The sequence below is a fragment of the Erpetoichthys calabaricus genome, chromosome 1, assembly GCF_900747795.2.
Source record: "Erpetoichthys calabaricus chromosome 1, fErpCal1.3, whole genome shotgun sequence".
Lineage (NCBI taxonomy): Eukaryota > Metazoa > Chordata > Cladistia > Polypteriformes > Polypteridae > Erpetoichthys > Erpetoichthys calabaricus.
This window is the reverse complement of record NC_041394.2, coordinates 231,884,319-231,899,759: the sequence shown is the minus strand read 5'-3', so window position 1 is coordinate 231,899,759 and position 15,441 is coordinate 231,884,319. Positions and strand designations below refer to the sequence as shown.

The following is a 15,441-nucleotide window of genomic DNA, read 5'->3' as shown; positions in this document are numbered from 1 at the left end:
ATACCGTATATAGTACCCCCACCGCCCAAAAGCAGGCTCACAAAGCTAGATCTGTGAGTCAGCAGCATTAAACAGTTCAGCACGCTGGTGCAGTTCTATAGCCATTAGTGAAATCTATATAAACGACTGAAAAATACTAGAAAAAAGATAGAAATTATATAAAATAGTCATTCTATAGTCTTCACTACAACTACAACAATCAAAACTTTCTCTTTAAGAAGCGGCGACTCTGATTCAAGATCGCCCAATTAGGTTATGTTACGTCATTAGGATGCGCCTTTCTCTTTCTCTTCGTTGCCTTCACATACGCGCAGGCGCTTTTTGAATAGTCCTTGGTTTTCTTCGATCAGCTGTAGGTTAAGGTACTCAAGAAAAGAAACCGACTTACTGCATAAAAATGCAGAGTTGGACTCGAGTGTATAGTAGTTTGGTAAAGGTAAAAGTATTACATTAAAGTGTTATTTGTTTAGTTTTTGTAGGTGAGAATAAGTTGAAGCCATTGAGAAACGTCACTGTATCAAGTTCATGGGGCCTAGCTATGAAGTCGACAGATCTTGAAGGCATGCTGTCAAGATCAACTAAGCGAAAGACCGTGTTCAATGCGCAGTGCTGGTTCTTTCATGAGGAGTAGTTTAAATAATGCATTGCAGCCGTTAGCACAAACTGACACAGTTCTTTGAGAAGCAAATCGGTTTCCTTCTTTACATTTTTTTATGTGTTGTAACCTGCCGTGTCAAAGATATTAGATATAGCAAAAAGAATGAATCGGGATAGGGAAATGTGTACATTTGTTTTCTTGCTTTATACCATTTTATTTGTTTACGTACTCTTCGTGATGTTCACATAAGTGGTATGACACTACTTTTTTCAGGAAAGTTGAAAACGTATTTCTTGTTTATTATGTCTTATTAGTCCTTTGTTAAAATCATTTCATTTTAAGTTAAGCTTGTGAAATGTAGTATTTATTGTCAACGTGCCTTGACTCAAAGGACTACTGGGTTAGGCGTCAGCTGCCCGTCCTGGATAAGCGAGTTAGAAAGAAAAATGGATGAATGAGACAGAGGATGGCATGGTGGTGCAGTGGTTTGAACATGTACTTTCCGTTTTGATTCATGGGCTCTTTAAACTTTGCCCATCCTCCGATTGTTTGCGTTTGTTTTCTCTCGGTTGTCCTGCTTGCGTACACCTAACTTTTTTTACTTGATTGCCTTACATTTACATGGTTTGGTTACAAGAGAGCCCTGCTGTGGCGCGCCCAGTCCTTTTGGAGTTTTCCCCAGCCTTGTGCTGTACTGTTAAATAAGGTTCAGAAAAATGACTTGGTTCTGAAGTTATTTTTCTTTCTGTTTTTGTTGAAATAGTCCAAAGAGTAAATGTCTTGAAGTGAAATGTACTGTATAATATTCAATTACTGTAATAGAGTTTAGTGTTCAATAATAACATTCAACTATTGTTTATTTTGAATTTTAGAGAGGCTATGTGCAAAATTTCACTTGCAGGCTGAAGGGACTCACAGCAGTGTCAAATCGAACATATGCTGACAAGGCTCCACGTAAGATTTTATTTGAAGTATTGTTTATTTACTAAAATTATGTTTCTGTTACATACAGTTATAAGAAAAATATTTTTGTTTTAATGCCCTTTACATTATCCATCCTGTACTAAAATTAATTTGTCTTATCTTTACATTTTGTACCTGAATCTCTAAAGATATTCAAACAGTCATTAGTTGATGTTATCCTGCGGCTTTTGTTGACATAGTTTATACTTTCACCTTATTCAGTAGTTTTGCAATGTTTCATTTGTAGTTGAAGCTGATGTCACAGTAGTAGGATCTGGCCCAGGAGGTTATGTTGCTGCAATTAAAGCTGCTCAACTTGGTTTTAAGGTAAGACTAGGAAAATCTTCCATCTTGTCAATATACACTTAAAATCTACATATTTTAGCCACAAATAGCTTTGTGTCACTGAGTTTATTATGTAGATATTAAGTTTAACATTAAGTGAATGTACTGTGTAGACATGATTGCATAAACCTAAATATGTTGTATAATCTTTCAACACCAAAAACCAACAATATAACCTGCCACATCATTTTTAAAACTTAAACTTTCACTCCATCTGTCAATAGGTATTTATATTTTGATATTTTGGGTGACATAATATTTGCATATATTTGATTCCCAGTTTGATAACTTTGTGGAACGTTTTTGTTTACTCTGTTCTCCTGACACATCCCAAAGATTTCTGTTAATTGGTGATTTTTTTTTTTTTTATTATTATGGCCTGTTTTGAGTAAGTGTGATGCAACTTGTTATATAACCAGTAATGGTTATAGTAATGGTCACTCATCCAGAGTTGGTTTATACCTACTGCAACTTTGTCATGCTCTGGAACCAAGTGACCCGACATAAATCAGAGGAAAAATAACTGCATATATCTGATTTTCCTTTGTCAGCATTTTTAACATCTTTTTCAACATTGGCAACTCAGGTTTATCTGCCTTCATCAACACCTAGCTTCACAATGATCTAGGTGGAACATTTGACATTATAGGAGTATACCCTACTGCCAGGGTTCACAGATGGACTGTTTTTGCAACAAGCTGCACCTTTAAAACAATGATTCAGGGTTTATATGGTTTTCTACATTTAAGGCATGTGTCAGTTGAACAGCTTTCGGTATACTCGGAGAAGCCTGTCATGAATATTGAACCTTGGGTCAGAATGTATGTTAATTAAAAACAAATTACTAACTTATAAACCTTTTCTCTATTAACAGTTCTATGTATGTATGTAACTATGTTTTTCAAGGTACTCAAGACCAAGTAAAAATTGAATTTGTACATTTTGCTTTAAATGTATATTTTTGTGTTCATAAGAATTACTTGTGAATGCAAACTCCTACATTTGATATACTGTTTGATTCGTCTTGATGGTTAGTGTAGCTGCGTTTACCCAAAAATTACCAAAGTTCTGCTGCTTTAGTTTGCTTCTGGCCATAGCTTAATGCATTGAAATGATTCTACAGACAAAATATCTTTGTTTTAAAAATCTTTAGTAAAATTTCAAAGTAAAACAGTTCACACAAAAATAGAGGAAAAAAATGATATAGCAAAGAAAAGTTATTGTTTAAGAAAAACTGTGTTTAAAGCTTATATTTCTTGCTTCATTCTCTAAGTTTGCTCATACAGTTGAACCATTTCTAAATGGTCAGAAAAACTATATACATTGCATCCGGAAAGTATTCACAGTGCATCACTTTTTCCACATTTTGTTATGTTACAGCCTTATTCCAAAATGGATTAAATTCATTTTTTTCCTCAGAATTCTACACACAACACCCTGTAATGACAATGTGAAATAAGTTTACTTGAGGTTTTTGCAAATTTATTAAAAATAAAAAAAAAGAGAAATCACATGTACATAAGTATTCACAGCATTTGCTCAATACTTTGTCGATGCACCTTTGGCAGCAATTACAGCCTCAAGTCTTTTTGAATATGATGCCACAAGCTTGGCACACCTGTCCTTGGCCAGTTTCACCCATTCCTCTTTGCAGCACCTCTCAAGCTCCATCAGGTTGGATGGGAAGCGTTGGTGCGCAGCCATTTTAAGATCTCTCCAGAGATGCTCAATCGGATTCAAGTCTGGGCTCTGGCTGGGCCACTCAAGGACATTCACAGAGTTGTCCTGAAGCCACTCCTTTGATATCTTGGCTGTGTGCTTAGGGTCGTTGTCCTGCTGAAAGATGAACCATCGCTCCAGTCTGAGGTCAAGAGCGCTCTGGAGCAGGTTTTCATTCAGGATGTGTGTGTACATTGCTGCAGTCATTTTTCCATTTATCCTGACCAGTCTCCTGAAAAATATCCCCACAGCATGATGCTGCCACCACCATGCTTCACTGTAGGGATGGTATTGGCCTGGTGATGAGCAGTGCCTGGTTTCCTCCAAACGTGATGCCTGGCATTCACACCAAAGAGTTCAATCTTTGTCTCATCAGACCAGAGAATTTTCTTTCTCAGGGTCTGAGAGTCCTTCAGGTGCCTTTTGGCAAGCTCCAGGCCGGCTGCCATGTGCCTTTTACTAAGGAGTGGCTTCCGTCTGGCCACTCTACCATACAGGCCTGAATGGTGGATTGCTGCAGAGATGGTTGTCCTTCTGGAAGGTTCTCCTCTCTCCACAGAGGAGCTCTGACAGAGTGACCATCGGGTTCTTGGTCACCTCCCTGACTAGAGCCCTTCTCCCCCGATCGCTCAGTTTAGATGGCCGGCCAGGAAGAGTCCTGGTGGTTTCGAACATCTTCTACTTATGGATGATGGAGGCCACTGTGCTCATTGGGACCTTCAAAGCAGCAGAAATTTTTCTGTAACCTTCCCCAGATTTGTGCCTCGAGACAATCCTGTCTCGGAGGTTTACAGACCATTCCTTTGACTTCATGCTTCGTTTGTGCTCTGACATGAGCTGTCAACTGTGGGACCTTATATAGACAGGTGTGTGCCTTTTCAAATCATGTCCAGTCAACTGAATTTACCACAGGTGGACTCCAATTAAGCTGCAGAAACATCTCAAGGATGATCAGGGGAAACAGGATGCACCTGAGCTCAATTTTGAGCTGCATGGCAAAGGCTGTGAATACTTATGTACATGTGCTTTCTCAATTTTTTTATTTTTAATAAATTTGCAAAAATCTCAAGTAAACTTTTTTCACAATGTCATTATGGGGGTGTTGTGTGTAGAATTCTGAGGAAAAAAATGAATTTAATCCATTTTTGAATAAGGCTGTAACATAACAAAATGTGGAAAAAGTGATGCACTGTGAATGCTTTCCGGATGCACTGTATCTATCCCATTTACAAACTGCAATATTCCAAAACACACACTGACTTAATTAACACACTATTTTACAGATATAGCTGAGAACGTTCTATCTCATATTGCCTTACAGGGGGTGAGAGGCTGTACCATAATCTATAGCAATGAGAGAACATTAATATTCTATTCAAATTAAGCAAACATTAATATGAGTTTAACTTAAAGCATTCACTTTCTAAATCCTTTTTTGGTCATTTTTGGACTTTATTTTATGTGCAGGAAATTACATCCTTATGATAAAGAGTACACCAATAGGTGTCTTCAGCAAAAATGATCAGAATGACTTGAGGCTGTTCATGCATCAATGGACCCAGGGGTCAAAGTTACTCCTTTTCACAAAACTTTGAAAAAAATGGGGATTAGTTGTATAGGCATGTGGAGTGTTTGCTGATCAAGAATCTATATAATAAAATTCTTTTTGCGTTTGAAACGGAAATTACGTATGACCATGCGATATGAGAATTACATATGACCACAGAACATATTATAATACAGGAACTAATCGGTTCGTTTGTGGACGCCATTTTTATATCGTCTTTACGAATTGTTATTATTTGTGTGAGAGTTATTTTACTGATATTGAAAAGAAGTAAACACAAACACACCGATCTATTCCATAGAAGTGCACCCCGCCTGTCCTTTCCCAGCCCTCCTGTCTGGACTACAGCACTGAGCCGTCCGTTGGCAGTACTTGATAGTAGAAGAGATGAGGAAAACAGCTTTGCGTCTTTCTACTTTTTAACTGCAGCGAGCTGTAAACAATGTGCGTGAGAACAAAGTGGACGCTGGGAGGTGCGGAATGTCAGGCTGCTTTGCGGGGTCAAGAGCTTCGCAGTTTCGGGCAGCGTCCTCTCTTCTTGCACTGTTTGTGACACTTCAAGTGCCCCGTCGGCTCCTGGGAGAGTGCAGATCTTTGAGAATGAGTGTAATCGGCGCCATCGAAGCAGGACTCTGTTTGTAAATTACCCTGCACTACTACTTACTGTCCCTTAAGGTGAGTTCAGGTCACTAAAACCCCGAAACATTCAAGGTTCCTTTTGTGATTAATTATTTTAAGAAGTAAATTACAGGCACGTAGTGCAAGGTTGTCAGGCAGAAATTTGGACAATCACATAGAAAATGTAATTTCTATACCAGAGCGGTCATGTAGCGCCTTTCACAAGGGATCTACTACCGAGAGATAATCCAAATACATTTTATTTGCTGTTAGTACTACTTACCTGTTGTGTTATAGCGCCTGTAAAATGTAGTTTATCCCAAACCACTCCAGTAGTGCTCAATATATCTTTATTTCTTAAATGTTAATGTTTTACTGTTTAATAACTTAGACTACATTTTATTTTTTTCCCTTTCACTCAGTGAGCGAAGCCACTGGGTAATAAACTATTATATTTTTGATATTTGATTCTTTACCGGTGGTCCTAGGTCTATGAGCCACTCCCAGAAGGTTGAAAATGACAAATTTCAAACATATGCATGTGGGGTATCAATTTAGACTATTTCAAGGTCAGTGATTACTAATATGATGTTAATTTTGTTTTTTTTTTTTTTGTTACTTAGTTTGTGATCTAGCTGTCTATGGAACTCTATCAGAGGGTGGAAAAAGACATTTCTATTACAATTAAGAATATTTAAATTGAAGCATATATTCAAATATTTAAAGTACTTGACACAATTATTCTTGTTTGTTATGTGCTTCTACTAAATGAAGTAAATCATTACATTCACATAACATTGAAAATGGAATTGTTATATGTATTTTAGCTTTTATGTAAAGATTAAAATATTCTCCATTTTAATGCAGACTGTTTGTATAGAAAAAAATGAGACCCTGGGAGGAACTTGCTTAAATGTTGGATGCATTCCATCAAAGGTAAATTGATTCTTTCTATTGATAAATGTGTTACTCTTATTAAAAATGTTGTTTACAGCTTACAGAATTTCCCAGTCATGGCTGATAATTAGATATAAATAATTATATAAATATAATCATTTTTATAGTAAAGTGTAGTTGCAAATTTGTGTAAAAATGTCCACTAGCTACATTTGAACAACTAGAAAACCTATATTTAATTTTTGAGTTCAGCATTAGTGCATTGTAAACTTATAGAATGAACAGCATAGAGTAACTGTACAAGAGTGTTCATTTGAAAAAGATGAGATAAATGTTAAGTCATATTTAAATAATGTTGATTTTTAAAGTAAACTGACAGAATCTTGTATTACAAAATATCATATCCCTTATTTGATATTCTAATCAATGTAGACAACATATTTTGGGCCAGATCTTAGTATTGCTGTATGAAGTAATTTCAGATGAAGCAACAACAGCATGGGATAGTAAACCTGAATACAGCAATACCTTCATTAATCTGAAAATCAGGTTTTCCAGTTGGCAGTTCAGTTAGTAACTTGACCTGAAAATTAAATACTTTCTTGAGTTTCTCTTGTGGCATAATTTTTTAAAACGTAATCTTCTATATGTTCAAGAGACATATTGGCTTATACATTTAAATCAGAGGGCTGCTGCTAGTATGGGATAGTCATCAGTCCTTAAAATGTGGTTCCAATCTAAGCTGCTTAAAGGTGCAGCCCAGAGGACCCAAAGGGAGCCATCACCTGTCTGTGACAAATTGCTGAAGTTGGTTTCATCACAGTTGGAGAAAAGCACAGTTTATGAAAGTTGTATTTTTTGTAAAGTGTTGAGTAACAGGTCTGGTGGAGAGAGTGAAAGAGAGAGATAAAGAAAAGTAAGAGAAGTGTACAAATAGCTGAGTAGTCCCGATTTCTGATTTAAAAAAGTTTTTGAGGAAAAAAAAAACAGCATTTTATTACTCAAGAATAGTGTATGATTATTTCCTTTATTTTCAGGCCCTGCTTAATAATTCTTATTTGTACCACCTGGCACATGGAAAGGATTTTGCAAGTAGAGGCATTGAAAGTAAGTACAATTGTTGAATATTATTATTATTTTTATTTTTTTTTTTACTTCTTGTTTACAGTATTAGAGCTCTTTTAATAGAGAGTAATTTTTGTTGAGCCAATATTTCTTAACTCCTGTGCAATTAAGTATCAAGTTTAGTTTGCTTTTATCCAAAGTAAAAGTTCCATGCTAACATGGATATGTGTTAAAAGTCAGAGATTTTACTGGCAAAAATCTTGGAACTGTTTAATTGATATCTACGGAGTCTCTAATGTTGGCATTTAATCATATTATAGCATTGTCATCCACAAATCTGCTAAATCCAATGTGGTGTTAGAGGAGACACAAACCCTCCCTGGCAACATTGGACACAAAAGAAGAAAAGTCCTTTGTAAAGAGTGCTAATCCATCATAGAAATTTAATAATGGTGCACAATGCAGGTCCAGCAACAGTTTTGCCAACATTAATATGTGAATTCCTTCCATTAAATGAAATACCAATTGCCACAACTCTTTTTTAATAAAATATACTTATAAATTTCTCTTAATTAGAAGCTCCATAGAAGAAGTCCTTCAGTTTTTCATTTGCCAAAATACTTTCACTAAAAATTATCTATGTAGATAGTGTGAAGTTAAAGGTACAGTTCGGTTTGGAGGGAATAGTTGCACTTTGTTTTTTTTTTTTATGGGAGAGAGACGTTCTCCAGGAGATACTGTATGTCTGTATGAGAAAGACCAATAGCAGCAGGGAGAGAGCAATTCTGCAGAAGTGACAAGTGGTGTGGTAGATCCTGTTGTATATTTACTGGAGAAGTGGGACAGAAATGAGCCTGAAAGAGACAGTGAGGCTTATGAGGACCTTGCTTTGAATCAGTTGGAGAGTTTAGGCTTTTTGTGTAGTTAGTTAGTTTTCCACAGCTGCTTGGTTGTCTTGAAAGGAGAAGAGAGACACACAGTACTCTCGCTCTTGGTTACTAGGAGACATTGCTTTAGTTTTGATTGATCCATTTAAAATAAGCAATACATGTATTTCAGAAGCTGCCTTAGACTTGATCTTGACAAGTGTGTAAGAGCTTGAGTGTAGGGGCACCAAGAACTGCTAGATGAAGATCTAGCCTGGTATACCTGTAGGTAAAGGACCACCTTGAAACCATGATTCTGCAGCTGGGCCAGAAGCGACCTCAAGAAGGTTTTATAGCTTCCTCACCTAATAGATCTTATTAGGTCTACAGTAGCAAAGGAAACTGGAAGAAGAGCTGAATCGTGAGAGGAAGAGTTAGCCTGGTCATGGTAGAGAGAAAGAGACATGGGAGGAAAGAACGTAGCACAAATTGTTGCATCTTGGTAAGTGGGATGCTCAACCCACCTAAGAGATGAGGCAGATACTTGTAATAATAGCAGAGCAAGAGGGTAAACCCCCACTCCGTTCTTTTATTTGTAATGTTCAAATGTTATGCAGTTTTGCCCAGGAAATTCTCTGAGACAGTGGGCCTCAGTTATAATGCCAGTTGTTAATCAGATATTATCAGAAGTACAATGTTATTAAGTGCTTTGCTGTATACAGTATATATAGTTGTGTGTGTACTTGCGTTTTTTTTTTTCTATGAAAAAAATGGAAAACGATAGAAAAAGAAGTACTAAGTAAAGCAAACCTCAAATCCCAAGCTTGCAATGGGCACAATGTACTGCATGTATCATACAATGATATCAAGCGAAATGAACTAAAGACTGTTTCATATGTGTGATTTTACTTGGTTCACTTAAGAATTTGATTTCAAGTTTACCACCAGATGTATGTTTATAGGGAAGGGGAATACACAGCCAGGCAAGAAAACTCTTAACACTGAATTGAATTTTACTCTAACTTATTAAACAGTAAAAATTTTTTACAAGCTTCACATTTATGCAGCCCATGCAATGAATAGGTGAAAAGAACTATGTGCAGCATGAACTGCAGAAAACACCTATAGCTGGTGAAGACATGGTGAGGTGGGGGGTTTTAGTGTGGAAAAGGCTGTAGCAGAATTTTGTGTTACAGGACGTCCCAAAAATCAGTATTGGGTAAAGGTCATTCAAAATTGGTTCATTCAAAGCTAAAAGGTTCTATAAACCTCAACTGTGCATTAGCATCAAAGCCTGATTAGTGCAGTAGGTTTGAATAAATGGCTACCAAATAAAAAAAAAAGTTGCTTATTACTTTTGTTCACTCAAAAGCACTGTCCAGTTTTCTTTTTTTAATTCTGAAAAAGAACATCTGAATTAGCTGTAGATGTTGACTGGTATTGCGAAATTAAAGATGATATGGAGGTGGACAACAGTGTTGGCTTTTTCAGATATACAACTGTTGATTAAAAATAAATTTTAGTGTAGTCAGGTCAATGCATATTTATCGCCCTGTGTGGTGCACACAGTAAAACGAATGCTTGGCCAAGTGTATTCCGCTGCCACTGTCCCACTGCCTGAATCTCACTTTTGTAGATTATGTCAAATATAATATATAATATCACATTAGGCAGTGATAGGCAAAAAAGCTGTGTTTCCTTTACATTTCGCATGTATTTATTTGATATTTGGACTAAAGTCTTCACACATTATACACTTCTCGTCATTATTAGTATAACATGGAAAAGGTTTCTGCTTTAGGTATGTGTTCAACATTACTTGCATTTCTCGCATTTCCTTTCATCCTACACTTACCCAGATCTTTGTAGACACAGAACACACATGAAATGCATGTATTCCAAACAATATACAATATTATTTACCCTATACAACCCCAGGCACCTCAAACACAGATAAGGAGCCTTGAGCTGGGAGAGATTTTTGCTTGAGCTCTGTCAAGGTGGGGGATGGGACAGCAGGCTGCTTGTGCTGATTGACACATTTACAAAACAAAAGATGCTGATGAAGTGTAATCACCGTCCACCTTAAATCCCTTTGCGAGATTTTTCATAGTCTTCAGGAATTCTAGTGTTAAGCAAAAGAAGATTAACACTAGAATTACCAGAGCCTTTGAAAAAACTCGTAAATACGGCCCTCCTTAAATCCCTTCGCACCTCTCTGTCAGTCTCTGTTGTCTTCTAAGTGTGCCAATAAGCCCAAGCAGCAAGCAGCCTGCTATACCATCCCCCCATCGCCTTAGAACGGGCAAGAAGTTCTCCCAGTTCCTGCCTTGATTGATTATCTGGGAGTGAGCTACCCAGAATTGTAAGTGGAAATAATATGATGTGTGTTTTGTGTCTACAACAATCTATGTAAACACATCGTTAAAACAGAAACGTTTTTCTTGTTTTAGTAATAAATGACAAAATGTAGACATGAACTGTATAATGTACAAAGGCTGATGGCAAAATATCAAATAAACACTTTCACAAAAGGTGCAAGTACAATGCGGCTGCTTCCGTGGTGCAGCGGTTAGAACTGCCGACTTATAATCCAGAAGTTGTGAGTTCGAAACCATCTCCCCGCAAATTTACCGTTTTGAGTAGTGAGCTACTCTTATTGTTAATATTAACAGCCGCTGTAAATGTACAGTACTTGTAAAAGTTCAAGTTTTTTTTCACTTTTATTCTGTCAGTCACGATCACAATATAACACCCACTACCCCCAAAGCCCCAGATCTGAGTCGGTTACTTTTTATTTGAAACTGGGAATTAGATATGAGTGGTGTTTTGAGACAATGGAACTGGAAATTCTCTGAGCTGGAGGGATAAAAGCTGACACACAAACGCTGGTGAATCTGCCTTCTTCGTATCTCACTGTCACTTGAATTTTTTTTTATTTAGTTTTATTGAGTGTTCCTGCTCACGCTGAATTAGTATGCACCTTATAGTCCATGATGTCAAAGCCGCACTGACAAAAAACAGGGACATTGGTATATATGATATTTGGAATAACTCATTTTATGACCTGAATAGTACATTTCGGAAAACATTGTGGCACTGATACAACATTATTCATATTATTTATATTCATTTGCACGCCTTCTTGCGCTTGTAATCAGTGACCGTGTTTTTTTTTTTTTTTCTTCGATCTTGCCCATGCAGTCTTCACATTTTGGTGCACATTACTGTTTCTTTTGTACTCCAGGACATCAAGTGGAAAGAATATTACAGAGAGGTCAGTTCCACGCTATATGCAATCAATCATATTCAAATGTTAACAGTTAACTAATCGAACAGCGTCAGATCAGCTGTAAATGTATGGTATTTGTAAAAGTTAGCTGTTTTTCAGTTTTATTCTCTCAGTCACATTCATACACTCCCTTGCGCCCACCCCCCATTTTTCTGATATGACTAAGCTAACAGCGCTAGCATAAATTCACACCCGATCTGATGCTGTTTGTTTTCAAATAATATTGCATTATTGTGATGATGTTTTCTGATTGGTACTATTCAGGTCATAAAATTATTTCTTTAAAATGTCACATACAGTTTGGTCCATAAATATTTGGACAGAGACAACTTTTTTCTAATTTTGGTTCTGTACACTACCATAATGAATTTTAAATGAAACAACTCGGATGCAGATTCATTGTGGTAATGTGCAGAAAAAAGTTGTCTGTCCAAATATTTATGGACCTAACTGTATATTGGTCTCTCTTTTTTTTTTTCTACTGGTGCTACATTGACATTGTGCACCAGAAGGCGTGAGCTTATTCAGTGCGAGTAGGAACACGCAGGTGGCCGGTTGCTTGTGCCATAACAAGCTTGACCCAACTGCGATTAACACACATGTACTGTGCAAGGTGTGTATGGGGTCCACTGAGAAAAGAAGAGTGTTAATGGGCTCACCATGCAGAGGAACTGTCTTTCCTCTGCATGTCCTGGAGTACGAAAGAAGCACCACTATGCACCAAAATGTTTAGACTGGGAAAGATCGAAAAAAAAAAAAAAACACGTGGTCACTGATTACAACCACAGAAGGCATGCGAATTAATATGAATAATGTTACATCATTGCCACGTTTTCCGAAATGTACTATACAGGTCATAAAATGAATAATTCCAAATATCATATATACCTATTTGTCTGTTTTTTGTTAGTGTGGCTTTGACATCATGGACCATAAAGTGCATACTAATTCAGTTTGAGCAGGAACACTCAATAAAACTGAATTAAAAAAAAAAAAAAAGTGACAATGAGATACGAAGAAGGCAGATTCACCAGCGTTTTTTGTCAGCTTTTATCCATCCAGATCAGAGAGTTTCCAGGTCCATTGTCTCAAAACACCACTCACACCTACAGTTATTCCCAGTTTCAGATTAAAACTAACGTCCGATCCCTTTGGGGGGTTGGGCTTTGGTTGGAGGACAACGTAGTATGTATCGTAATCGTGACTGAGAGCTTTTTTTTTTTTCACTTTTAGTCTAACTTTTACAAGTACTATCAATTTACAGCGGCTGTTACAAAAGCAAATCAAATGTATGTTTTTATTGTATAACATTAATAATAAGAGCAGATCACTACTCAAAATGGTAAATATACGAGAGAGTCAGGATCGAACCTAATCGACTCTTGATTACAAGTCAGTAGTTCTTGCCACTATGTGACGGAGGCTGTTGCATTATCCTTGAATCTTTTGTGAAAGTGTTTCTTTGCAGGTTTTATAAATTATATAGTTTGTCTACATTTTGTCATTTATTACTAAAATATGAAAAACGTTTTTGTTTTAATGATGTGTTTACACAGATTATTGTAGAAAAGGAACATACATGAAATGCATGTGTTCCAAATAACGATATATTATTTCCATTCTAAAACTCCAGCACTTCACTCCCAGATAATCGATCAAGGCAGCAACTGGGAGAACTTTGTGCCCGTTCTCTCATTTGGGGGAGGGATGGAATAGTAGGCTGCTTGGACTTATTGGCACATTTAGAAGACAAAACAGGCTGATGGAGAGGTGCGAAGGGATGTAAGGTGGGCCGTTTTTTCGTAGGCTTTGGTAATTCTAGTGTTAAGAAGAGACATGATTGAAGTACGAATATCTTTACAGCAAATTTTCATCACAACAAAGTATTTTTATGGTCCCAACAGTTTCCCCATATGACATGAGTCTATCGAAATCTTGTTACTACGAAATACATTCAGCAGATACTTTCATTACAACGAAGTGCCCAAAAGACCTTGAAATGCCTGAATGAATGGCCCAGACTTGAATCCGATTGAACATCTCTGGAGAGATCTTAAAATGGCTGTGCACCGACACTTCACATCCAACCTGATGGAGCTTCAGAGGTGCTGCAAAGAGGAATGGGCGAAACTGGCCAAGGATAGGTGTGCCAAGCTTGTGGCATCATATTCAAAAAGACTTGAGGCTGTAATTACTGCCAAAGGTGCATCGACAAAGTATTGAGCAAAGGCTGTGAATACTTATGTACATGTGATTTCTCCATTTTTTTATTTTTTATAAATTTGCAAAAACCTCAAGTGAACTTTTTTCACGTTGTCATTATGGGGTGTTGTGTGTAGAATTCTGAGGAAAAAAATGAATTTAATCCATTTTGGAATAAGGCTGTAACATAACAAAATGTGGAAAAAGTGATGCGCTGTGAATACTTTTCGGATGCACTGTATTGAAATGTTGTTTCTTAGCAGATACTTATTAGCTTAGACAGTAAAATCTTGCCAAATTTCAACTTTTTAAGTGAAGAGGAATTATTTTTTTTTGTTGATTAGTGAGTGAATGAGTCATTCATTCAACTTTTCATTATATATTTATATTTCTATAGATTGTGCCTTAATGACCTTCCTTCCAGCATGTTTGAGCAGAAATTAATATATTTTTCTTACTCTAGTTACAGAACTTAAGCTGAATCTGGAGAAAATGATGGAGCAAAAAAGTAGTGCAGTCAAGGCTTTAACAGGAGGAATTGCCCATTTATTTAAACAAAATAAGGTTAACAATTTTTTTTTCTATCACCTTCAGCAAGAACAGTTGAACATGTTTCAGTGAGATGTTGTATTGTCACTGTTTATCAGTTAAATATCAGTAAAAATCAGTTGATTTAATTAGTGAAATGCCAGTTCTGTACCTAAACATCCTGTTTGATTACCTTTTTAAAATTTCAATTATGCTGAAATTAAGTGTAGAGGGAACGGAAAGTCAGGGACATCATCTGCTTATAACAGATGCTCTCAGCTTTAAATTCAGTTATTTTTAGAATGTGGATATACACTCACCGGACACTTTATCAGGTACACCTTGCTAGTACCGGATTGGACCTCTTTTGCCTTTAGAACTACCATTAATTCTTTGTGGCATAGATTCAACAATGGGATACAATAATTCCTCAGAGATATTGATCCATATTGTCATGATAGCATCACGCAGTTGGTGAATCTCCTATTCCACCTTGTCCCAAAGGTGCTCTATTGGATTGAGATCTATTGGACTGAGATCTGGTGACTGTGGAGGCCATTTGAGTACAGAGAACTAATTGTCATGTTCAAGAAACCAGTTTGAGATGATCTGAGCTTTGTGTCAAGGCACATTATCCTGCTGGAAATAGCCATCAGAAGATGAGTACACTACCGTTATAAAGGGATTGCCATGGTGAATAACAATACTCAGGTTGGATATGGCATTTAAACAATGCTCATTTGGTACTAAGGAGCCCAAAGTGTGCCAAGAAAATGTCCAT

General features: G+C 36.8%; 1 protein-coding gene across 1 annotated transcript in view; it reads left to right on the top strand.

Annotated features, from left to right (window-relative positions):
- The first annotated feature begins 291 nt into the window (after positions 1 to 291).
- dldh (dihydrolipoamide dehydrogenase) overlaps positions 292 to 15,441 on the top strand; it is a 44,044-nt gene continuing 28,894 nt past the window's right edge. Inside the window, exons 1-6 of the mRNA XM_028812514.2 lie at positions 292 to 436; positions 1,471 to 1,552; positions 1,809 to 1,888; positions 6,678 to 6,746; positions 7,745 to 7,814; positions 14,596 to 14,696. Coding sequence (XP_028668347.1) covers positions 398 to 436; positions 1,471 to 1,552; positions 1,809 to 1,888; positions 6,678 to 6,746; positions 7,745 to 7,814; positions 14,596 to 14,696 — 441 coding nt within the window. The 5' untranslated portion in view covers positions 292 to 397. The remainder of the gene's footprint in view (positions 437 to 1,470; positions 1,553 to 1,808; positions 1,889 to 6,677; positions 6,747 to 7,744; positions 7,815 to 14,595; positions 14,697 to 15,441) is intronic.